Below are 21,231 nucleotides of genomic sequence, written 5' to 3'. Positions count from 1 at the left end.
TCGGGGCGGGGTCGTGATCGGGGGAGGGGGCGGAGAGGGGCCGCCGGCAGCGCCGCTGCACAGAGAGGCGCTCCGACCTCCGCTAAGTCAGTATCCGCGTCTTACGGCATCGCCCGGACCCGCTCGCATCATACCCGCACCTGCCCCGCGGCGGCGTGGACACGCTCCTTGCTGGCGCGTCCCCCCATCGGTGGCCGGAGACGTCTGTCAAAGACATATAATTTCAGAGGTAAGCCATTTAGAAGTTTGATTAATATGCACTGGGGACGAAAGGCGGGGGTATGACTGTACATCCGTGCCTTGGTCTTTCATGTTTCAGTTCTGCGGTTCTTTCAGCATTCATGAGAAAGTGTTACAAGGCGCTTATGGCTCTCGGTCTTTCGGCGCTGAGAGCGGAGGTTCGCCAGATACATACAATGAGTTTTGATCTGATTTGTTTAGAGCAGTATATAGCTATTTATTTATATATTTATTTATATATTTAAAAAAGGTTTCCTTTTCTAAAAAGCAAATCTTTCTTTGCAAATGCCTATCGGTCCGTGTCTCGGGTCCCCGTTCCCCTGCAGGGCGCCTCACCCTCGGACTGCGCTGTGACGAGCGGAGGGGAAAGTTTACACGAAATCCGATTAAGAGTTGTGTATGTAAAATAATACACCCACCTTCTCCTTTTACTGCTTTTGGCTTATTTAACACTCGCACTGATTTTTGAACACTAGCAGCTAAAACAAGTGCTTCTGCGCAAAGTTTTTAAACTTTACAGGAACTGTTAAATTTGGGGCTGGCGGGTATCATTAACTTTGACAGTTTATCGGAAGTCCATTAGGACATTTTCTTAAATGCAGTAGTTTTTGTGTGAATTCGAAGTAACTTATGATTATCAAGTATTGTCATAATAAAAAAAGTACAAAATAGTGGGCGCAAACGCTGACGCGAAGTGACATGACTATTCACTGCATTAAATGCAGTAATTGTACCGTGCCCTAGGATTATATTATCTTGAATGGCGTCAGGAAATTCGAGCATTCAATATTGTATTTTGAAAGGGAGCTCATTATATGCAGAATACACAGTAACTCAGTGTGTAGTACTACAAATGTGATGCAGAAGAATCTGTGGCGCTGAAAGGGCTTGTGTGCGCCGGCGTCCGCCCTTTGCCCGGCAGAGCGGACCACTGACACCCAGTCAGCAGCAGCTACTATCGGCCAGCTGACAGGAAAGTCTTTTTGGGCTGAATTTTGAGGAACACATTGCGCTGAAATCTGTAGAAAGCTAAAAACTGAAAGCTACAGCTTGCAGTCATGGTGATGTGGTTTTACCAGGTCATCGCACTTGCAGTTCCTTCCCCCCCCAGCTGTGACTGGTGGAGCTGGACAGATCTGCTTAAGTTGTGCACCTCCTGTCCAGCTGCAGGGATCTGCTGTCCCTCTGACCTGTGATTGTAGGGGGTAGGATACAGATTAAGGGTGGAATGGAGATGCAGTTGAGGAGCAGAATGGACCCCAGTGCTGGCGGGTGCCAACATGATGAACGCTAACAGTAACACAGGACAGAAGGCGTGATGTGACACTTCAGCCTTGGGCCGCCTCACTTCCTGTTTCCTTGAGAGGTCACTTCCTCACTTGAGCCACCCAGCTGTATCGGAAGCGGCGGGAGGGGGGCGGTAGGGTGCTGGGGATTGAATTGTGGTGGAAGCCTGACCTTTCTTTCATTTTTTTCTTTGACAAAACTGAGGAATGTATGTGGGGCAGGGAGGGGCCTTGAGTCCCCTGATTGAGAGCGATCGAGAAGCTCTCAGATCACACGCCGTATGGGTACAACAGCCCATGTGCATGTTCCATGTAAAAGATAGCTGAGGACCCGGACGGTCAGGCCTGGGGATTCGCTGTTGTACCATTAAGTATCATTGACTGGTAACTGTTACTGCCAGTGGCTGACATGTGAACTCAGAGTCTCTCTGACTGTTTCATGCTATATTAGTACCGGCTGTGGTTATCAGCGTACGTTTCCCTGCCAGGGGCCGGCATCTTGTTTAAGGACCCCCCAGCCTCGAGCCCTGAACTTACTGGCACGGACTCTGGGCTCGCCGTGTGCTGGGAGATGGATGGATGGATGGATGAAGAAAAGTGTGAATTCTCTGGCTGATGTAACATTCGCCTCTTTTTGAAATGCAAGTTGTACTTTTGTAATGGCATGCAGATTTCGGCGTCTCCGTGAATCACTTCAGCTGTCTGACGACTTGCCGGGGGGGGGTTTCTGCGGTGGGGGAGGTGGTTTGTCTGCTTCCTGTGTGCCATCTTAGGGAATGCGGGGATGCCTCCACAGCATGGTCCAGAAGTGCTGTACGGATGCTGACAGTAGTTTATGTCAGCTGCATAAGTGACCCTTGTACAGTGCTCTCTGAGTAACTACATGTTAAATCTGGTTCTGCCTTATAAAATTTGGTTTTATTCTGACAGTCTTGCTCTTTCTCTGCTGTACCGAGTGGCCATGGTGGCTTTGGAAGGTGCTGTTCATTACGTTTGACTTCTTGTTAAACGTGGCACTTTGAGGACGTCACAGAATCCTCCTGTCCCTCTGTGCGGGCAGCCTATCCTAGGCCTTTTCGTACCCCTGTGTTCTGGGGGGTCCCTGTTACACTTTGTCCCTCATTCTCTCTCCCCCCCCTCTCTGTTTGCCTCGTCTCTCTAAAGGAAACGATGACATCATGTGGAAAAAGGAAGTTGTTCTTCCCGAGACACCTGGCTTCCTGTATTCCCAGCACTTCCTGTATTCCCAGCACAGTTTCCCATTGTTTGCTGCCCTTTCACTCCTGCCCCTGCCTTCACTGCGTGTGTGTGCATGTGCACGGGTTTGCGAGGACTGCACCCTGACAGTTCACTTCCCGGTGTCCTATCACTACTACGCCACTCAGAAACTGTTTCCTGTTTTGGGGGGCAGTGGGATTTCCTGCTTTGCTGTGGGCTGTTGGGACGCAGTGAGAGTGAGGGTGGGAGGGAGCAGACGCAGAGGGGAATGTCCACGAAGCCGCTTCGCAGTCTGTAGGGGGAGTCATGCCCTGAAGGTGTCTCAGCACACTGATTAGCGTTTTTACCCATGAACACCAGAATGCTGAGCCTGCCGGTCCCTCCGCTTGGGTGGGGGAGGCCAGCCAAATGTCCCCAGGCTTCCCTTATCGGCACAGACACACCCATTCCTCAGCGTCTGCCCCTCCAGCTGTGAACAGCAGCTTCCTTTGGGACATGTGAGCAGCATGCTGTTGTCGGCCGCGGTCCCCTGGTGTTGGTGATGGTCGCAGTCCCCTGGTTCTGGTGTTGGCCGCGGTCCCCTGGTTCTGGTGTCGGCCGTGGTCCCCTGGTTCTGGTGTCGGCCGTGGTCCCCTGGTTCTGGTGTCGGCCGTGGTCCCCTGGTTCTGGTGTCGGCCGTGGTCCCCTGGTTCTGGTGTCGGCCGCGGTCCCCTGGTGCTGGTGATGGCCGCAGTCCCCTGGTTCTGGTGTCGGCCGCGGTCCCCTGGTGCTGGTGTGTGTGTGTGTATGTGCGTCCATGTCCGTCTGTTTGTGTATGCACATGTATCTGTCTGTGTGTTTCTGCATCTGCGTCCTGTGAGCGTCTGTCTGTGTCTATGCGGCCTCTGCTGTTCTCCCCATGTGAGTCTGCGCACATGTTACCCGCTGAGGGACATCGCTGCCCCACAGAGCTGTGTTGCAGTGTCACAGCTTGTCAGGTTTCGGCTGTATGGGGACTGTTTGCCGATGAAACAGATCAGACCTGTGGCCATGCTGGCAGGCTGCATTGCGACGGGGGGGGCTGGTCTCTGACCTGATGTGAGGAAGTTGCTGTGTGTGTGGCTCTTGTGGGTGGTTTCCTCACACCGGGTTCCCAGAGGTGGCCCGATTGCACCACGATGGTATCGCCGACACGCTTAAGCACTCAGCCAACACACAGGCCCGGAAAGGGGTCTATGGTTAAAAGTCAAAGGTCGTACTTCGCGAGCAGAGGTCTCCTGATTGGCTGGTGATTTGATCCTGCATTGATGAGTGGATTTCACACATTGGAAGTTCCCCACCAAGGCCAAACACCGGGCTGCACACCCTGAGGTCCGTCGCATGTACGGCAGCATTTTTAGATTTATGCTCATTTCTGCAGCGTTTCTCTGCACACCCATGATGTGAATCGGGGGGCTTCAGCTCGCCACATGTTTTCTAACCCATCCCTAATTATAATGTTCTCTATGGTGTTACCATGGTGACCAGCTCCTCCCCCTCATCTTGGCCAGTTCCTGCCTTGGCTGGGGGGAGGAGGTGGGGGGACAGAGGGGTGCCGAAGAGCCGACTCACGGAAGCCTTTTCATGGGCGTTTGCTCGGCGGGGGGAGATGCTGCTCCCTGCCGCTGCCATGGAGTGCCTGTTTCCCGCCAGAGGCGAGGCAGAGGCGAGGCAGCACGGGTCTCACCGAACTGGGCGACTCATTAAGGGTAGAGCATGAAATAGCGATGCGTTTAGGCTGAATTAGTTTGAACGGACGCAGGGGCCACCTGTCCGCACGGCACGTTGGCGTGAAACAGCGTCACTCTTGAACGAGCATGTGATGAGGGTTTTCACTCATTCAGTGGTCCCTGTAAATAGGAAGCCTTATTAAAATGAAAAAGATAAAAAGCTACTGAAGTTCTGACTGTGGTCAGGGAGGATCATACCCTGCAGAGCCTAAGCCCTGACCAGTGCACTCTGTCCCGCTCAGAGTGCCTGTCTTCATCCTTCAGGGCTGTCTGCTGCCACGAGCGTCTCTCTGTCCATCTGTTTTTCCCTCTCTCACTGTTTCTCTCTGTCTGTCTGTCTTGCTGACTGTCTCTCTCTGTCACTTTCCATGCGTTAGTCAGTCCCTTTGTACACCTTCCGCTCCATGCGCTAGCTTCTCTAAATGAGCCTCTGACATCCTCATCGTGCATCAGCCTTTCTTTTTTGTTGTTTTTGTTACATGGCAGCCGGGCTGTGTGCAGAGATCTAGTTGCCACACACCTGCAGTGTCAGCGGGGAGAAGCTGGAAGGGTCAGCACAGGATAGTCATATGGGGGAGGGGCTGGGGTGTCCCCCTGTCCAGAGACTATTCTAAAGACACACCCCCCCACCCATTGTTCTTCAAAAGTCACCAGTTTCTGCAGCCTTGCATTGCTTGTTTTTATTCTATAATTTGCATCCTTTTTGTTAATTATAGGATTTGCCAGGGACTGCCTGAATCAATGTTGATTATTTGTTTGTTGAATTGATATGTGTTGTGATTTTTAGTAGCTTTCGATGGTGTACATTTAAAGTAAAGGCAAGGGCTGTAATGGTAGCTTAATGTGTCCTTTTCAAGTCAAAGTCAAATTTATTATGCTGCTAAGGGATATTTAGCTCAGCTGGGTGTTAAAACATAAACAGTTCATCATAAATACAACATAAGAGCACAGCAGACAGAACACAAGGACTACAGTACAGTACATTACAGCACAGTGCATTACAGTACAGTACCATACATTACAGTACAGTACCGTACGTTACAGTACAGTGCATTACAGTACATTACAATGCATCACAGTACAGTACCGTACATTACAGTACAGTACCGTACATTACAGTACAGTACCATATTACAGTAAAGTGCATTACAGTACATTACAATGCATCACAGTACAGTACCATACATTACAGTACCGTACGTTACAATACAGTACCGTATGTTAGTACAGTACCATACATTACAGTGCATCACAGTACAGTACCGCACGTTACAGTACAGTACCGTACATTACAGTACAGTGCCATGTTAATACAGTGCCATGTTAGTACAGTGCCGTACATTACAGTGCATCACAGTACAGTAGATACTGTGATGCACTGTATCGTACGTTACAGTACAGTACAGTACCGTACATTACAGTGCAGTGCATTACAGTACCGTATGTTACAGTACAGTGCAGTACCGTACGTTACAGTACAGTGCATTACAGTACCATGTGTTACAGTATAGTGCAGTACCAAGATAAAAAATGAGGCAAGCTGCAGAGTGCAAAGAGTGCTTGGTGCCATCTTTTGTGTAAATTCACCATACTAATTGTAGTACACTGAAAACACTTTGAATGTTTTATTTCTGTGTGTAGGATCTATATCTCTATCTATATCTTCCAAAATACTTTTTTTTACAAATGGATCTTCTGACAAAGGGGTGGCATGCTGGTGCAATGAATAGCACTGTGCCCACACATCTCTAGGGCCAAGGTTCAATTCTTTGCTGTGGCTCCATGTGTGCGGAGTTTGCATGTTCTCCCCGTGTCGTCCGGTTTCCCCCCACAGTCCAAAACATGCTGAGGTTAATTGGAGTTGCCCAATTGCCTGTAGGTGTGCATGTGTGAGTGACTGTAGTTTGTGTCCCCTGCGATGGGTTGGTGCTCCATCCTGGGTTGCTCCCTGCCTTCTGCCCGTAGCCTCTGGAATAAGCTCCGGACCCCCACTACCCTAAATAGTATAAGCGGCTACAGAAAAGGGATGGATGGAGATTCTGTCAAACTTCATTTTATGAAGTAATATTTCTATCAAATAGAAATCAAATAATATATATCAAATATTTCCCTTCAATATGCAGAAACGTTGTAATATTTGCAGTTAAGTTCTCAAAGCTAATCCATACCCCGCAACATGAAAATTGCCAAAAAAAAACAGAAAATGCAAACAAAAACAAGCAAAAACAAAATATTGTGTGAAAAATGTGACTTCGAAAGTTAATTTAAGCAACAATGATCCAGTCTCCTATTTGTACGATTTTCGCCAGAGATGTTTACATACAAACGATGGGTGGAGTAACTTCTCCAAGATGGCGTCTCTCCATACAGCAACAGGGCCTAAAGCTGGACACTTGCTTGTCATGTCTAGTAAATATCCGTCACTCGTTGTGCCGGATTCGGACATGTTTATAGAAATATCCAACTTCATCGTCTGAGACGGCGTCATCTGAGTGTGTGAACAACCAGAATGAAGCAGAAACAGCCAGTGCAAACTAGCCTCCCTGTGGCATTTAAGGCGCTCGTGACGGGAGCTAAAAATGGTTACAGTTAAAGGTTTATCGCTATAGATAAGTGACTGTACTCAGTAGTACAGAACATGTGATTTAGTTCATAATGATTATGAGTCTTATTTTTCAAGTTTAATTTATTTTACATATTTGTTTTTTACCGCGCGCATAAGGCTCCCTTAGGGTTTGTTACTCAGACACGTCGGCAGACTGATTTGCCTTATGTTTGGTTTACAGCCGTTCCTGTACTGTGTTTGCAGTTTTATTAATAAACGGCTTCCTCTGTTGTAGTCATATCTATGTGTCCGTTTACTTAGAATGCAAAGTTTGCTGGAAAAGTCCCCGGACACGCTTGCTTTATCGTGATATGTGAAGCGGCGATGTCCGATTCCGGAACAAATCATTCGTTTCGAATCGGTCTAACTGGTTTTCAAATCTAAAAGAATAAAAGTGTTAGAATCAAAAGATTCTAAAAATGTCCGAGCCATAAATGTATAAACACCCAATATAAATAACATGGCTGAGGAGAATAGAGGTCTCTTCCGGTCCTCACTTTGATCAGTTGCTTACCCTGTGCCCTGTAATAAATTGGCTTCCCATCTAGGGTGTCCCTTGTACTGTGAAGGACTGACACCCCATCCAGGGTCCCCTGCCTTGTGTCCTAAGCTACCTGGAAATGGCTCCATGTCCCTCCTGACCAGCATAAGCTGTTGGACGGATTCATTCATAACATTGTATATTTGCAATTATTTAGTAGAAGCTTTTGTCCAAAATATGACACAAATGAGGCAGATGATGCGTTACAAGCATACGGCGGTCAAGGACCCCACAAGGCACCGTAACGTCGGGGGAAGTGGGATGGGCGATGGCGTCGAAAAACCACAAACCCAGAAAATTCAATCCATAGCCGATAAAGTTTTGTCTAATATCGCCGGTGCTGGCAGTGAAAGAACTTATGTCAGCTGACTAGCAGAAAAACAGCACATCTTTTAAAAAAAATCTGTGGAAAACAAAATATCGATGTCCTGGCTATATTTAATAATACATTATAAACATATCGCAGGTTGAATATATAAAATACTGAAGTGGTGAACAGATCATGAGGCAGACAGTGAGAGAGAATAAACTCGCTTACACGGACTTGGGAGCCTTTAAGGCACGGGTGTCAAACTCCAGTCCTGGGGGGCCGGAGCCCTGCACATTTTCGGGTTCCCTCTCATTTAACACACCTGATTCACCTCCTTGTGCTAATTACCACACAGCTGTTGAGCGGAATCATTTGTGGTGGAACAGGGAAAGAGCTGAGCTACACAGGGCTCCGGCCCCCCAGGACTGGAGTTTGACACCTCTGGTTTAAGGAAACAAAAGTGAATACAGGCAGTAGAGGCAAAGCACAATGGGTCATACTCTGAGAATTTCTAGATTCGAAATTTTTTGGTTCGGCAGCTTATAAAAATCCAAAACAGATCAAAATAAATTCAAAAATTGAACGAACATGAACTTTCATTTTCACTTTCGCCTGTGTAACCTTTGTTCTTTTTTGAAACTGGTGGAAACGAGGGCAGGTTCTCAAAAGACACCAAGCGAGAACCAGCCCGGCACCGGCTCCATGTTGGTCGAGTCGAGGCAAATGTCTCGCCTTAAATAAGTGGCACTTGACCAGGTTAAAACAAAAATGCGTGTGTATGCTGAGGAAGCCTGTGTTTGAGGCATCGCCTTGGTAATTAAAATATGGATGGATTCTGATAACGTTTTGAAAGCAGTGTGGATAGGCTGTCGTCCTGCCTCTATGCACTGTATGTGCACTGCATACACCTCCAGCGGGCAGACGTACTAGTTATATTCCGGTTCCTGGGCTTGATGATGAACAGGAGGGAATGGTAGCAAAGGCTCCAGGAGAACATCTGGAGAACATGGGCATGGTACTGCTCTGTGTAGGAGGAGGAGGAGGAGAAGCAGAAGAGGTCAGGAGAAGAGGGGCAGCTCCACAGAGGCACGAACTGAGTACAATCTTGCTGTACACACCCCACCCACAATGCTGGGGGGTTCCTGTGTGTGTGTGTGCGTCTGTGGTCTGTGTGTGTGTTTGTGTTTCATTGTATGCATTTCCTCTCCATTGTGCTGTTCTGGCTCGGCGAGATTAGGGGGCAGTCAGTGGAGTGGGGGGGGGCATGTACACTCCTAACTGGCCGATGTAGCAAATTCTGTCCTGCAGGAGGCGCTGTCCTGCAGAGCTGCACTCCGATGACCCTGCAGGAAGCGTCCTGAGGGGTAAAGCCCACAGCCCTGGTTGGGCATGGGGGTCTTTACAGCTGCGCAGAATTGATGGCCCCTCTGTCCTTGGGCCCCATCGGCCTCCAGGAAAAGGCTCGGGAGGCGGGGGGGCATCAGAAGGGCGGACAGGAAACAGCACCGTAGCTGACTTCCTGTTGTTCCCCTGATGGAGAAAGATAGAGGGAGGAGGGAACTGACAATAAGAGGAAGGGGGCAGTGTGTGTGTTTGCATGAGTGTAGGAGAGAGAATTTCTACATGCGATCATTCATGTAGAAATACAGCAGTAAAAATATACCGTGTGTCAATCCCCCCCCCCCCCCCCCCCGCACCGCCCCCCCCCCCCCCAACCCGTGTGTCAGCTGCCCTCTCCCCAGGTCGGTGGGTGTGTGTTTGCCAGTCTGCTATTTGCCTCTGGGCAGTGAAAGGGGAAGTCTGCCAGCTTTGTGTGACATGGCGGGGGGTGGGGGGGTGCTCTTGTCTGCAGGGACTGGCTAGCTGTCTGCTGTTATGCAGTCTCTGCCTCTTTCTGTGCCGTGGTGGCTGCACTCACCCCGCTCACTATCGCCACCGCCTGGCCGGGCTGATGCGGCATGAGCGTGGCCAAGCCACCATACTGTCCCTGTCCCAAGCCAGTGGCCTGACTGTACATGTGCTCCGTGTGCCTAGGTGCTGCTGTCCAGAGGAATGCTGGAGGACAGATGATCTGACAGTGAGGCTCAGGAACCTGGTGAGTATGCCCCCCCCCCCATTGTGCCTGTAACCCCCTCCAGCAGGAGCACCTGTCCAAGTGTACTGAGAGACCCGGCTGTAGCTACAATGCACAAATGTATTTTAAATGAGAGGGACCTGCGGTTTGGAGCTCTGGCTTTTCGCCTTTACCATGCAGTGTTACGGCTCGTCAGAAAGGCTCACTGTCACACTGCCTCAGTCACCTCTGCCCTGCGGCTCGCAATCTGACATTATTCAGCAAAAACAGCACTTTCACATTCACTTTAATAAATGGGATGTGGTCCTCAGAGGGATGGGAAATGTTTAGCGATTGTGTAGAATCATTTCCTGACCAGTTACTTTATTGTTCAGTTGAAATAATATGCCTAAAACAAGAAAAAAAACAAGTAATTTCGTACAATGTTCAATGATTAAAATGCATTTAGCCTTAAAACACATCATATAATTCACATGTATAGGAGAGATTGTGATCCAAACCCAATCAAATACTCAGCCCTGTGTGATTTTTAAGCTCCGCCTGGGTTGCCCTGGGGTCACAGCTGTGGAGCCCCAGTCTTCTGATTCCTCATTCACAGCTCCCATGGTTCCTGTTCCACTCCTGTCCATCCGCTTGTCCTGCTCCTGTTCCCTGACTTTCCCCTGCCTGTCCTGCTCCTCTTCCACGCCTGTCCCGCTCATGACCCCCGCTTATTCCATTTGTACCGCTCTAGTCCCCCATCATTCCTCCAGTCACTCTTTCCAGACCCCATCTTCTCACTGTCGGCCTCCTGTTGTACTCCCCTGCCCCCCCCCAAGCACCCCGCAGTGACAGCTGACCTACGCCCAGGCCTCGGCAAATGAGGGTGGATCCTGGCAAATTCTTCATGCTCCACTTAGATATTTTGGTGTGGTTTCCTTCAGTTTTTTTTCTACTCAGATGTTAAAGGAAATTCAGATTTGGTTTGTGAGTTTGTTTGGATCGGCACATTATGAGCCAAAGCTGGTGGGGCGACGTTGGTGATATAGGCTGAAATATGACCTCTAATTAAACAGTGCCACCCACCATTTAACCATGTGACCATTTTGCTTTCTTGTTGTTGCAAAAATTGTTATATGCAATACAGGAGAGGGTGTTGTCACACTTTGTGGGGGGGAGGGGGGCGTGGGGTAGCTGTGCGTGTGTGTGCGCACGCGTGAGGTCTGGGGGGGTTTCCGTATTTGCACGCAATAGTGCTAAGCTCGCGTCATGTGATTGGGTTAACGCGGCATCTCCGGTCAGTCTCTCAGAGGACATGGTAGGTGTCTGTCCACAGTGTTGCAAGCTTGTGGTCCACAGTGCTGTTGTACAGCTGTGAATACTGTAACTGTTTTCAGTTGCAGGTTTGCCGCTTTCAATTTAGCAAGCATTTTGTATTTGATGTTCATTTCTGTTAATTTCCTGTCACTGCTGGAGTGTGGGTTCTATGCTAAAACAGTCCAGCTCAGTAGCAGAGCATTATAAGCACCAACTAACCAGACAACTAACCAGTCCTTACCAGCAGCCGTGAGAAAGTCATTCTTCAAGAGGGCTAACATATCTGTGTGTTATGGGGCGGGGGGGTAGGGGCTCTCATGGAGATTTTACCAGCAAGGGATGGATCCAAAAGGTCACTCTCCCCGTGAGAAACACCGAGAGGCTGTGTTAGGACGCTCGCCACCAAAGTGATCACAGCTCAGGGGTGGTGGGGTCTGGGGGGGGGTTCCGTATTTGCACGCAATAACCATTAACCAATTATCTGTCAGCAGACAAATCCCCCCCCCCAACTGCAACATGCTCAGGGCACTTCCCTCATTTTCTGAGTTGGTTTAGCCTGTATGATGCTGAGCACCGTCTCCCCCTGTCAGTGTCACGATGGGCTGCTCCCAGTGCAAGCAGAAGAAATCCACGAAAGACGAGGACGAGCCCGTCACGTCGGCCTGTGACGCCGGCATTTCGGCACAGGTCTTGGCTGCCCCGCGCTATGGGCCGGACCCCACCCACAACCAAAGCCCCGGACTCATCCCGGACTTTAACAACTACCCCAGCCTGACTAGCCCCACCCAGCCATTTGGCTCCGCCTCCACAGGCACCACGCAGATGTGGGGAGGGGGCGTCACATGTAAGATCCTGAGTGTGTGTGTGAATGCATACACACGTGTGTGCACAACTGTGAGGCCTTGTGATGAGTGTGCACAGGCCTGTTGGCATGTCTCAGCGTGCTGGCGTGTGCGTCTATGCATGTGCGGCTCTGAGCATGCCTGTCCGTGAGTATTCAGCAGTGCTGTTAACACTGTTAATATAGTGCAGGATGTCTGCATGTGGCCTCTAGATGGCTGCATGTATTAAAGCTGAGGTTAAGGTGTCACACGAAACTATGTGATAAACAGCATGTTACAGCGGAATGACTTTGAGTGAACTGGCTGTTATAAGATCAGATAAGATGAGACACACGTTATTAACACAGGGAGGGAGAGTTTGTCCAGTTTATTTTGACATTGTGGGGACCATTTTTCAGGTCCCCACAAAGATCTGTGAATGCAATCAAAAAACTAAAAATGCCAAAAGTCGCATATTTTGTTTAGTTACTTATGGTGAAGGTTAGGGCTGGGGGGGGGGGGGGGGGGTAAGGTGATCATGTTGGGATTAGAGTTTTATATAATGAGTTTTCCATATAAATGAATGGAGAATCCCCACAAATATATAATCATAAACCTGTGTGTGTGTGTGTGTGTGTGTGTGTGGGCGCACCCAGGTGGAGGGGTGACTCTCTTCATAGCCCTGTATGACTATGCCGCCCGCACTGAGGATGACCTGTCCTTCGTCAAAGGCGAGAAATTCCACATCGTCAATAACACGTAAGGATTCGTGAACACGCGTGTGTGTGTGTGTGCTCTCTTCCGGCAGCCTGGTCTTGGCACTTTGTTTCTGGAGACACTGTCGCCTTGGTAACCTTGGCGTGTGCATGTGCTCAGGGAGGGGGACTGGTGGGAGGCGCGCTCGTTGGACACGGGCAACTCGGGATACATCCCCAGCAACTACGTGGCTCCTGTGGACTCCATACAGGCTGAAGAGTGAGTACCCCACCAAGGCACCTGCTGTAGAAGGGACACCAAGCAGCCAAATTCTGCAGAGATAATAATTGCACCAAGAACTATACACCCAGCACCTGAAAGGGGAGCCAGAGGCACACTTGTTAAGCAGTAACACTTACCCCCCCCCAGGTGGTACTTTGGGAAAATGGGGCGGAAGGACGCTGAGAGGCAGCTGCTGGGACAGGGGAGCCCCCGAGGAACCTTCCTGATCCGTGAGAGCGAGACCACTAAAGGTGCAGACTGTAAACACAGCACTACAGAGCACATTCCCCATGCATGGGATTTAAATGGTTTCAAAAACAGACATGCTCTCTAACACGCTTTCCCCACATGTACCACCCCCAGGGGCGTACTCTCTGTCCATTCGGGACTGGGACGACGCAAAAGGGGACCATGTCAAGCATTACAAAATCCGCAAGTTAGACAATGGCGGCTATTACATCACCACCCGCACACAGTTTGACACGGTGCAGCAGCTGGTGCAGCACTATACAGGTAAGACAAGCTGACCACCTCACATGTCCTCTTAGTCCTAACAAGTAAGCCTGAGACAAGGCCATCAATGTGGCACAGCTTCCCATTGGCCAGCCATGTTTGACCTTTGACCTGACAGAGCTGGGACTGTCAGTCGATTAATTTTCTTAATTATGATTAATCACAAAAACTGAGTGATTGACTGTGCGATTAATCTAATAAATATTCAGTTATGTTATAAATTCAAATACAGTGCAGTTATGTTCACCTACAGCATAAAATGTATTGCTGTTCAAATACATTAATTATCAAACAAATAAGGCAGCAGCTTGCTATTGTTTAAATTACTGCTCAAGTGAATGAACATTAAAGAGGATAGCAGAATTTTCCCTGGTAGAAAATCTACAACAGGCTCGACTTTGTCTTAAATACAAACTTTAAATGAAACTCTAACAACACAAATAGTAAATGGGTACTATAACCAGGGACGGATTACGGACCGGGCCAGCGGGGCCGCTGCCCAGGGGCCCTTGGGGTGCAGGGGGCCCGTGGGGCCCCTAGCCCAAAACAATTTGCAACGCTTATCAACAATGTATTTTCGTTTGTCTATTTTAGAGGGCCTACATTCTTCGATCCTCTGCCTACAAGGGCCCCTGACCCTATAGGGAGGGCGTTTGGCTGCCAAGGGCCCTTGAATTGTGGTGGTTGTGGTGCTGGTGGTGGTGGGGGGCCTCGCGAACGTTTTGCCCAGGGGCCCACACAACCCATAATCCGTCCCTGACTATAACTGTCTGTTTAAGGGAAAGAAGAGAAACAGGCCAGTTATAGTACAAAGTAAAGTCACATTACAAGGGGAAATAAAGTGCAGATTGAGGCTGCATTACAGTGGTAGCGACAGTCGCTTCTGCATTCCTTCACTACTCACACATGAAGAAGTTCAGCAATAATTTCAGTTCATTTTTAATGCAGTCAAGCAGCTTTATATTCTACAAATTTGCATTTTTTGATAAAGCACACGACCAGAGTAATTGTTAATGAGACGTAATAATCGAATTGAAGGAGCGGCAGAAAAGACAACTGAATGCTTCTATGTATGTATTTTTTAACCTACTTATGAATACTTATGGATGAAATTTAAATACTCCACTCTGAGTTTTAAAAGCTCACTATCCCCAGCCATGTAAGAGGTACATTCGTAACGTGTCGCATAATGGTGTGATAAAAAGCAAGGGACTTAATTTTGTCATTAACGAATTTGTCGTGTCCCAAATTGGGCTTCCGGTTAGAAATATAAGGTAACGCATTGTCCTGACCTCAAACGAGACTGTACGGTAGGCTGCGTGATTGTGGGTTAACATACACAAAAAACCGCATTATTATTTTAAAAATTATCGCCGGCATTAAATATGACAGCCTTAGTCATAGCATTATGTTGGGCTCTTACGTCATCTCTTTTTTCCATATCTTCTGCTTTTTTAGTTTTCCATGTTTAAATGTGTCATCAGAGTAATGATGCTTTTTTTTAAAAGTGCAGACTCGGCAGGGAAAAGCTGAAAATGGCTTTACGGTTGGGAGGTGACCGAATACAGCGGCGTTAAACCCTGTTCTCACCTGCTAACCTGCCATTGTCTCTGTCTTGCCCCGACTCCCCTCTGCCAGCTTTTCGTACGTGTCTGTACTTCCACAGCGGACACCGTGCCATCTCTGGATGTAACCTCATTGGTTGATTGTATCTGAGATCATTATTGCTTCAGCTGGTGCAGACGTTTAGCTTAGGTAATTCAAGCCTGCACATATGGATAGCTGTTAGATTATAAACATTTCTACCATTAACTACATTCTATCAGCTACAGCTTTTCTCTTTCACAGTGAACCGCTCTCTTCCTGGCTATAGAAGGTGTGACATGTGCCCGCTCGTCTGAAGATTAGACAAACGAATTTGCAGCTCTGGGCCCCTCTGCTGGCGATGACCTGCCACTGCATCCCCCCTTGCGGGGAAGCGTTTTATCCCTAGATTGCAGCAGTGTGGACATAATCGTCATTATTTGTTTGCTTAGCAGATGCCATCATTGAAGGAGATCCTCATCCCTGAAGCTGTCAGAGGACCGTTCATGTACTGCTTTAATATATTTTCCAGTTAACAGGATGTAAAATGTGCAGGCATGGGGGAGGGGTCCCCAGGAAGCAGTGCGTTCCAGCACCTGTACGTCTGTCTCTCAGTCTTTCTGTCCACCCGTCTGTCTGTCTGTCACTGTCTGTGGCTGTCCATCTCTCTCTCTCTGTCTGCCTATGTAACGTTTTGTGTCTCTCTCTTGCTCCTCCTCCGCACCCTGCCTCTTTGCCCTCTGTCCCGCGGCGCCCCAAACCTGTCAGAGCGCGCTGCAGGCCTCTGCTGCCGCCTGGTGGGCAGCTGCCAGCGTGGCATGCCCAAGCTGGCCGACCTGTCGGTCAAGACCAAGGACGTGTGGGAGATCCCGCGCGAATCGCTGCAGCTCATTAAGAAGCTGGGCAACGGGCAATTCGGGGAGGTTTGGATGGGTAGGATCGACGGCCGTGCCTGGGGGGGGCAGGCAGCGGGGGCGGCGGGGGCTGTAGGCAGAGGGGGAAGCCAGCCTCCGGGCTGTAATCAACCCCTTTAAAAATGAGGGCGAATCTGAAAAATGGTGGGTAAGAGAAACAGGAGAAAAACAGGAGAGAAACAGGAGACACTGAAAAGGGGGGATTCTGCTGGGTGATACTCACTCAAGATGTACTATACTCACTTTAATGTGTAATATACTCGACCTGAAAGTAAAGATGTGGGAAACATAAGCAAACTAAGGAACAGCATTGTAGATGATCAACACAAATTATTCACCATTTTCAATACTGTGCCCAGTATATTCCATTCCTGAATATGTAGATGTACTTTTACATATACAGTATATAAAATCTATGTATTATATTGATGAATTGTTATGAACCGTATATAAAATGGCTTCCCCTGACCTCAGCTTTCCGCCAGCCCCCCAGGACGCCCCCCTCAAAACCTGCATGCCTCTCCATTTCACCCTCCACCATCCTCTCCCTTCGGCACTCCTTCATCCCCAGGTACTAACGACGGTCTGTGCTACTACCTGACCAAGCCGTGCCCCACAAACACACCACAGACGCTGGGCCTGGGCCGCGATGCCTGGGAGATTTCCAGGGACACCCTGCAGCTGAACCGCAAGCTGGGCCAGGGCTGCTTTGGGGATGTCTGGATGGGTGAGACATGAACACAGAGACTAAGAAGGGGACAGAGATGAACCAGTGTTTGTCCCGCAGTGCCCATCTCTGTTCCACAGCATTCTGCAGTGTCTGACTCTGTCCTGCAGTGTACGTCTCTGTCCCACAGTGTTCTGCAGTGTCCGGCTCTGTCCCATAGAATACTGAAGTGTCCGGCTCTGTCCTACAGCATTCTGCAGTGTCTGGCTCTGTAAAGCCTCTGTCCACAGTGTCCCGTACTGTCCAGCTGCATCCCACAGTGTTCTATAGTGTCCCGCACTGTCAAGCTCCATCCTACATTGTCCCGCACTGCCCGGCTCCATCCTACAGTAATCCCACACTACACACTATCCTGTACTGTCCCACACAGTGTCTTGCTCAGCCCAGCCATGTGTGTCAGTGCCCAGCTGTCTTTCTCCCCCCTCTCCACCCCCCACCACCATGACCACCACCACCACATGTCGCTGTGTTACCTCTTGTGAGGCTTGGACCCAGGGGGTGGGCGGTCTCCCCCGTGCTCAGCTCAGACTACCAGGGGCTCAGAGAGCCGTCCTCAGGGCGGGGCCCTGCTGCCCCGCATCACCAAGACGCTCATTGCCATATTTGGCGTAAAGTGTGTGTTTGCAGACAAAATCACACAATGTTAACAAAACGTCTAACAAGTCTTGATATATATAATTCAACAAAGTCCATTCTTACATTTACACAGCAAGCAGCAATGATTAGATAGACATTTACATGTGTAAGAATTTGTTTGCATAAATATATTGTGGTTGCCCTTTCTTTAAAATGCTTAAATCCAGCGGTCCGTAATCTACGCATATGTCAACATGCCTGTTTAGAGAACACCTCTCTTACAAATATATGGAACTCAGTAATTCGGTCCAGGCAAATGATCAGATCCCTGAGGGCAGAACACAGCACCTTAATCTTTATCTTAATGTCATCCACATCACAGCTCATCGACAAAAGGCCCACCTCTAATCCAGAACCTTCTTCAGAGCTGGCCACTTAGTGACTTAGTGCCTGCTGTCTGAGCAAGAACCGCGAATCTTAATGCAGAGAATCTGACAGGATCTGGTTTCCATGGCGATCAGCGGCGCCGCACCAGATTGGTGGCAAACTTCCCGTTACCTAAGATCTGGTGACTAAGGTTGCCTGGCTGTCTTGGTTTTGTGAGGACCGTTAGCCTGCTGGGTACTGTTACACAGTCCAGTGCTGTGTAACACCCAGCGGCGCCCCCCGGTGGCTGCCCCTGTCCATTCCCTTTTAGCAGTCTGAGCTAAGCCGCAATGGGAGGCCGATACCACTGCAGACCCTCTGGGTGCAGGCTGGGCAGCAGCTGAGCTAACCCCAGTGCCCCCCCTCCCCGCCCCAGGCACATGGAACGGCACCACCAAGGTGGCGGTGAAGACGCTGAAGCCGGGAACCATGTCGCCGGAAGCCTTTCTGGAGGAGGCGCAGATTATGAAGCGGCTTCGGCACGACAAGCTGGTGCAGCTGTACGCCGTGGTGTCCGAAGAGCCCATCTACATCATCACCGAGTTCATGACCCAGGGTATGGCGCCCCCTGCAGGCCCTTGTCATCGGTGTCCAGTCCATAGGCCAGAGGGAGCTCTGCATGACTCAGGAGGGTGGATGAGAGAGGCAGCGCACGTGCACACACACCCGGCGTGCACATACACACACACACACCCGGCGTGCACATACACACACACACACCCGGCGTGCACATACACACACACACACCCGGCGTGCGTGCGCACGCCAACACACTCCCAGCACGCACATACACACACACACACCCAGCACGTACATACACACACACACACCCAGCACACACACACATACACACACACACACACACATTCACACACAAACACACATTCACACACACACACTCTCCCTCAGTACGCACACTTTATATTCTTATCATGATGGAGACTCCCCCTTCATTGCTATAGGAAAATCCCTAATCCCAAGAATGACACCCTTAACCGTAACCCAACCCTAACCTTAACCTTTAGTTACTTAATGGCATTCACAGATTTTTTATAAAATTGAGGTTTGTATTGGGGGGACCTGAAAAATGTCCCCACAAAGTAAAAAGTATCAGGTAGTTACTACATTGTGGGGACCATTCCGAGCCGGCCGCCAGCCGCACCCTGAGCCTGTCTTCGTGCTCTAGGGAGCCTGCTGGACTTCCTGAAGGATGGAGATGGGAGGGATCTCAAGCTGCCCCAGCTGGTGGACATGGCTGCTCAGGTATGCAAACACCAGCTGCTTCTGCACCCCCCGTCTCCTCCCCCCGACAAGCAGCCTGGTGCATTATGGGTAAAGGACGTGGGCCTGGGTCTTTCAGGCAGACCTAGTAAAATGGAGTCTCACTCGTGTCACCTACCCCCAGGTGCGCCGCGCACCGCCACCGCCCCCCTCCCAGGTGACCCCCCCCCTCCCCCCAACACCCGGCCATGGTAATGAGGATGACGCGCTGTCTTTATGTGCGCTGGTGCAGATCGCTGCGGGGATGGCCTACATCGAGCGCATGAACTACATCCACCGGGACCTGAGGGCCGCGAACATCCTGGTGGGAGACAACCTTGTGTGCAAGATCGCCGACTTTGGGCTGGCGCGGCTCATCGAGGACAACGAGTACACGGCACGACAAGGTAAGCCGCCGTCCCGGCTGGGGGGGAGGGGGAGCGTCCCGGGGGGGGCATGAATCGTCCCTGAGCGCCGGCGTCCCTCTCTGCAGGAGCAAAGTTTCCCATCAAGTGGACGGCGCCTGAGGCAGCGTTGTACGGCAAGTTCACCATTAAGTCCGACGTGTGGTCCTTTGGAATCCTGCTGACTGAGCTCATCACCAAGGGCCGCGTGCCGTACCCAGGTGAGTGCCGGACGTGACCCGCTCACAGACACACGCGCGCTCACAGACACACGCGCGCTCACAGACACACGCGCGCTCACAGACACACGCGCGCTCACAGACACATGCACATACACAGCCCGCCTGCCCACTCACGCTCGCCGTCCCTCAGGCATGAACAACCGGGAGGTGCTGGAGCAGGTGGAGCGCGGCTTCCGCATGCCCTGCCCGCCCGGGTCCCCGGCCTCACTGCACGAACTCATGCTGCAGTGCTGGCGTAAGGATCCCGACGAACGCCACACCTTCGACTACCTGCAGAGCTTCCTGGAGGACTACTTCACTGCCACCGAGCCACAGTACCAGCCGGGCGAGAACCTGTGATTCCCCCCCCCCCCGCCCCCCCGCCGATGAAAAGTGCTTTGCCAAACTCGCCCTACCGTTCCTTAACACCCCCCCCCCCCACGCCCACCACCCGCATGGCTGTCCGGTCAGACCGCAGTGACGGACACTTAAAGTGAGCAGGGCATTTATAGCCCCCATCCTCTACGAAAATGCTCTGCCTACAGATCTTGTTGCTCTGGGCTCTATTGCTTAGACTTGTCAAGGACAGTATCTGCTGAGGCTCAATTACTCAGGCCTGTAGAGGACAGTGTGTTCGGGACAGAGGAGAAGGGCCGGCAGTGGGAGGATCAGCAACGTTATCCCGCTTTCGGCTGAAGTTTCTCAAAAATGGCCTTGTGGTGTGGGAAGGATTTAATACCTGCAAAACTATACTCCTATAGCATTTAATGGTTATTTGATATTTTATTACAATATGATTAAGAAGTGATATAATTATTTAATACATTCTCTTGGCTTCCTTATCTTATCCAGTCTTCACTGGAGAGCCTTGCACCCCAAGGCAGTTAGGAGTGCCTTGCCAAGAGGTCATGTGTGCTTTGGGTCACATGACCAGGTCACTTTCACACGCTCACCTGACTGGTAGAGGGTGGTACCTTTCTCTTAGTGAAGCACAGAATGTTATGTGTCTCAGATTGAAAGTACTGCCCTTCCTCCTCCAGAGGAACGAGGGACAGTAGTAACAATTATGGTTGAACAACAAGGGAGGGTGCTGCTGAGGTCTGGCGCCACCCAATGGCCCGGAGGCCTTCTGCTGTTCGATCCTTTGTGAGAAAGGTCACACTTGACAACTAATAACTGTATGTGGTTTAACTCCTGTTGGATTTTTAATACTCCTAAGTATTTTTAATATTCCAAAGTTTATATCTGAAATAAGTTTATTTGGTTTTGTTTACAGCCCTTTGCTCTCTGGCATTGAATCCTGTCTTTAAATGAGAGCCGTCTTCCTTAAGTGTACATTTTGTAAAAGAGTTTTCACAGAACTTGAGGGGATCAGAATATTATTTGTACGGCGTGTTGTCTGGGAAGTAAAGCCTGTAAGCTGTGTGTGTTTTGTGCTCAGTGAGCCAGGTGTGCGCCTCTCATCCTCACGGAACACGCCATGGGACAA

At 50.0% G+C, this 21,231-nt stretch overlaps 1 protein-coding gene across 2 annotated transcripts; it reads left to right on the top strand.

The window, feature by feature from the left end:
* Positions 1 to 53: 53 nt before the first annotated feature.
* yrk (Yes-related kinase) lies at positions 54 to 21,167 on the top strand. Of its 2 annotated transcripts, none has more exons than XM_048992923.1 (13): positions 54 to 229; positions 9,983 to 10,043; positions 11,909 to 12,162; positions 12,796 to 12,898; positions 13,016 to 13,114; positions 13,265 to 13,368; positions 13,481 to 13,630; positions 16,700 to 16,855; positions 18,234 to 18,413; positions 19,044 to 19,120; positions 19,371 to 19,524; positions 19,611 to 19,742; positions 19,894 to 21,167. In XM_048992923.1, exons 3-13 carry the CDS (start codon positions 11,916 to 11,918, stop codon positions 20,100 to 20,102), a joined length of 1,611 nt encoding a protein of 536 aa, XP_048848880.1. In that variant the 5' UTR covers positions 54 to 229; positions 9,983 to 10,043; positions 11,909 to 11,915; the 3' UTR covers positions 20,103 to 21,167. The 2 variants fall into 2 exon arrangements, with proteins under 2 accessions (XP_048848880.1, XP_048848879.1); XM_048992922.1 differs by lacking the exon at positions 16,700 to 16,855 and adding an exon at positions 15,983 to 16,147.
* Positions 21,168 to 21,231: the final 64 nt, after the last annotated feature.

This window comes from Brienomyrus brachyistius, chromosome 23 (genome assembly GCF_023856365.1).
Source record: "Brienomyrus brachyistius isolate T26 chromosome 23, BBRACH_0.4, whole genome shotgun sequence".
NCBI lineage: Eukaryota > Metazoa > Chordata > Actinopteri > Osteoglossiformes > Mormyridae > Brienomyrus > Brienomyrus brachyistius.
Note: the sequence above shows the minus strand (reverse complement) of the source record. Positions and strands in the feature narration are given on the sequence as shown.

Excerpts from the sequence above, each read along its gene's own strand:
- yrk (XM_048992922.1), top strand. The coding sequence starts at position 11,916 with ATGGGCTGCTCCCAGTGCAAGCAGAAGAAATCCACGAAAGACGAGGAC. Across the intron at positions 13,631-15,982 it reads GCTGGTGCAGCACTATACAG|AGCGCGCTGCAGGCCTCTGC; the intron begins GTAAGACAAGCT and ends CAAACCTGTCAG. Across the intron at positions 18,414-19,043 it reads CACCGAGTTCATGACCCAGG|GGAGCCTGCTGGACTTCCTG; the intron begins GTATGGCGCCCC and ends TTCGTGCTCTAG.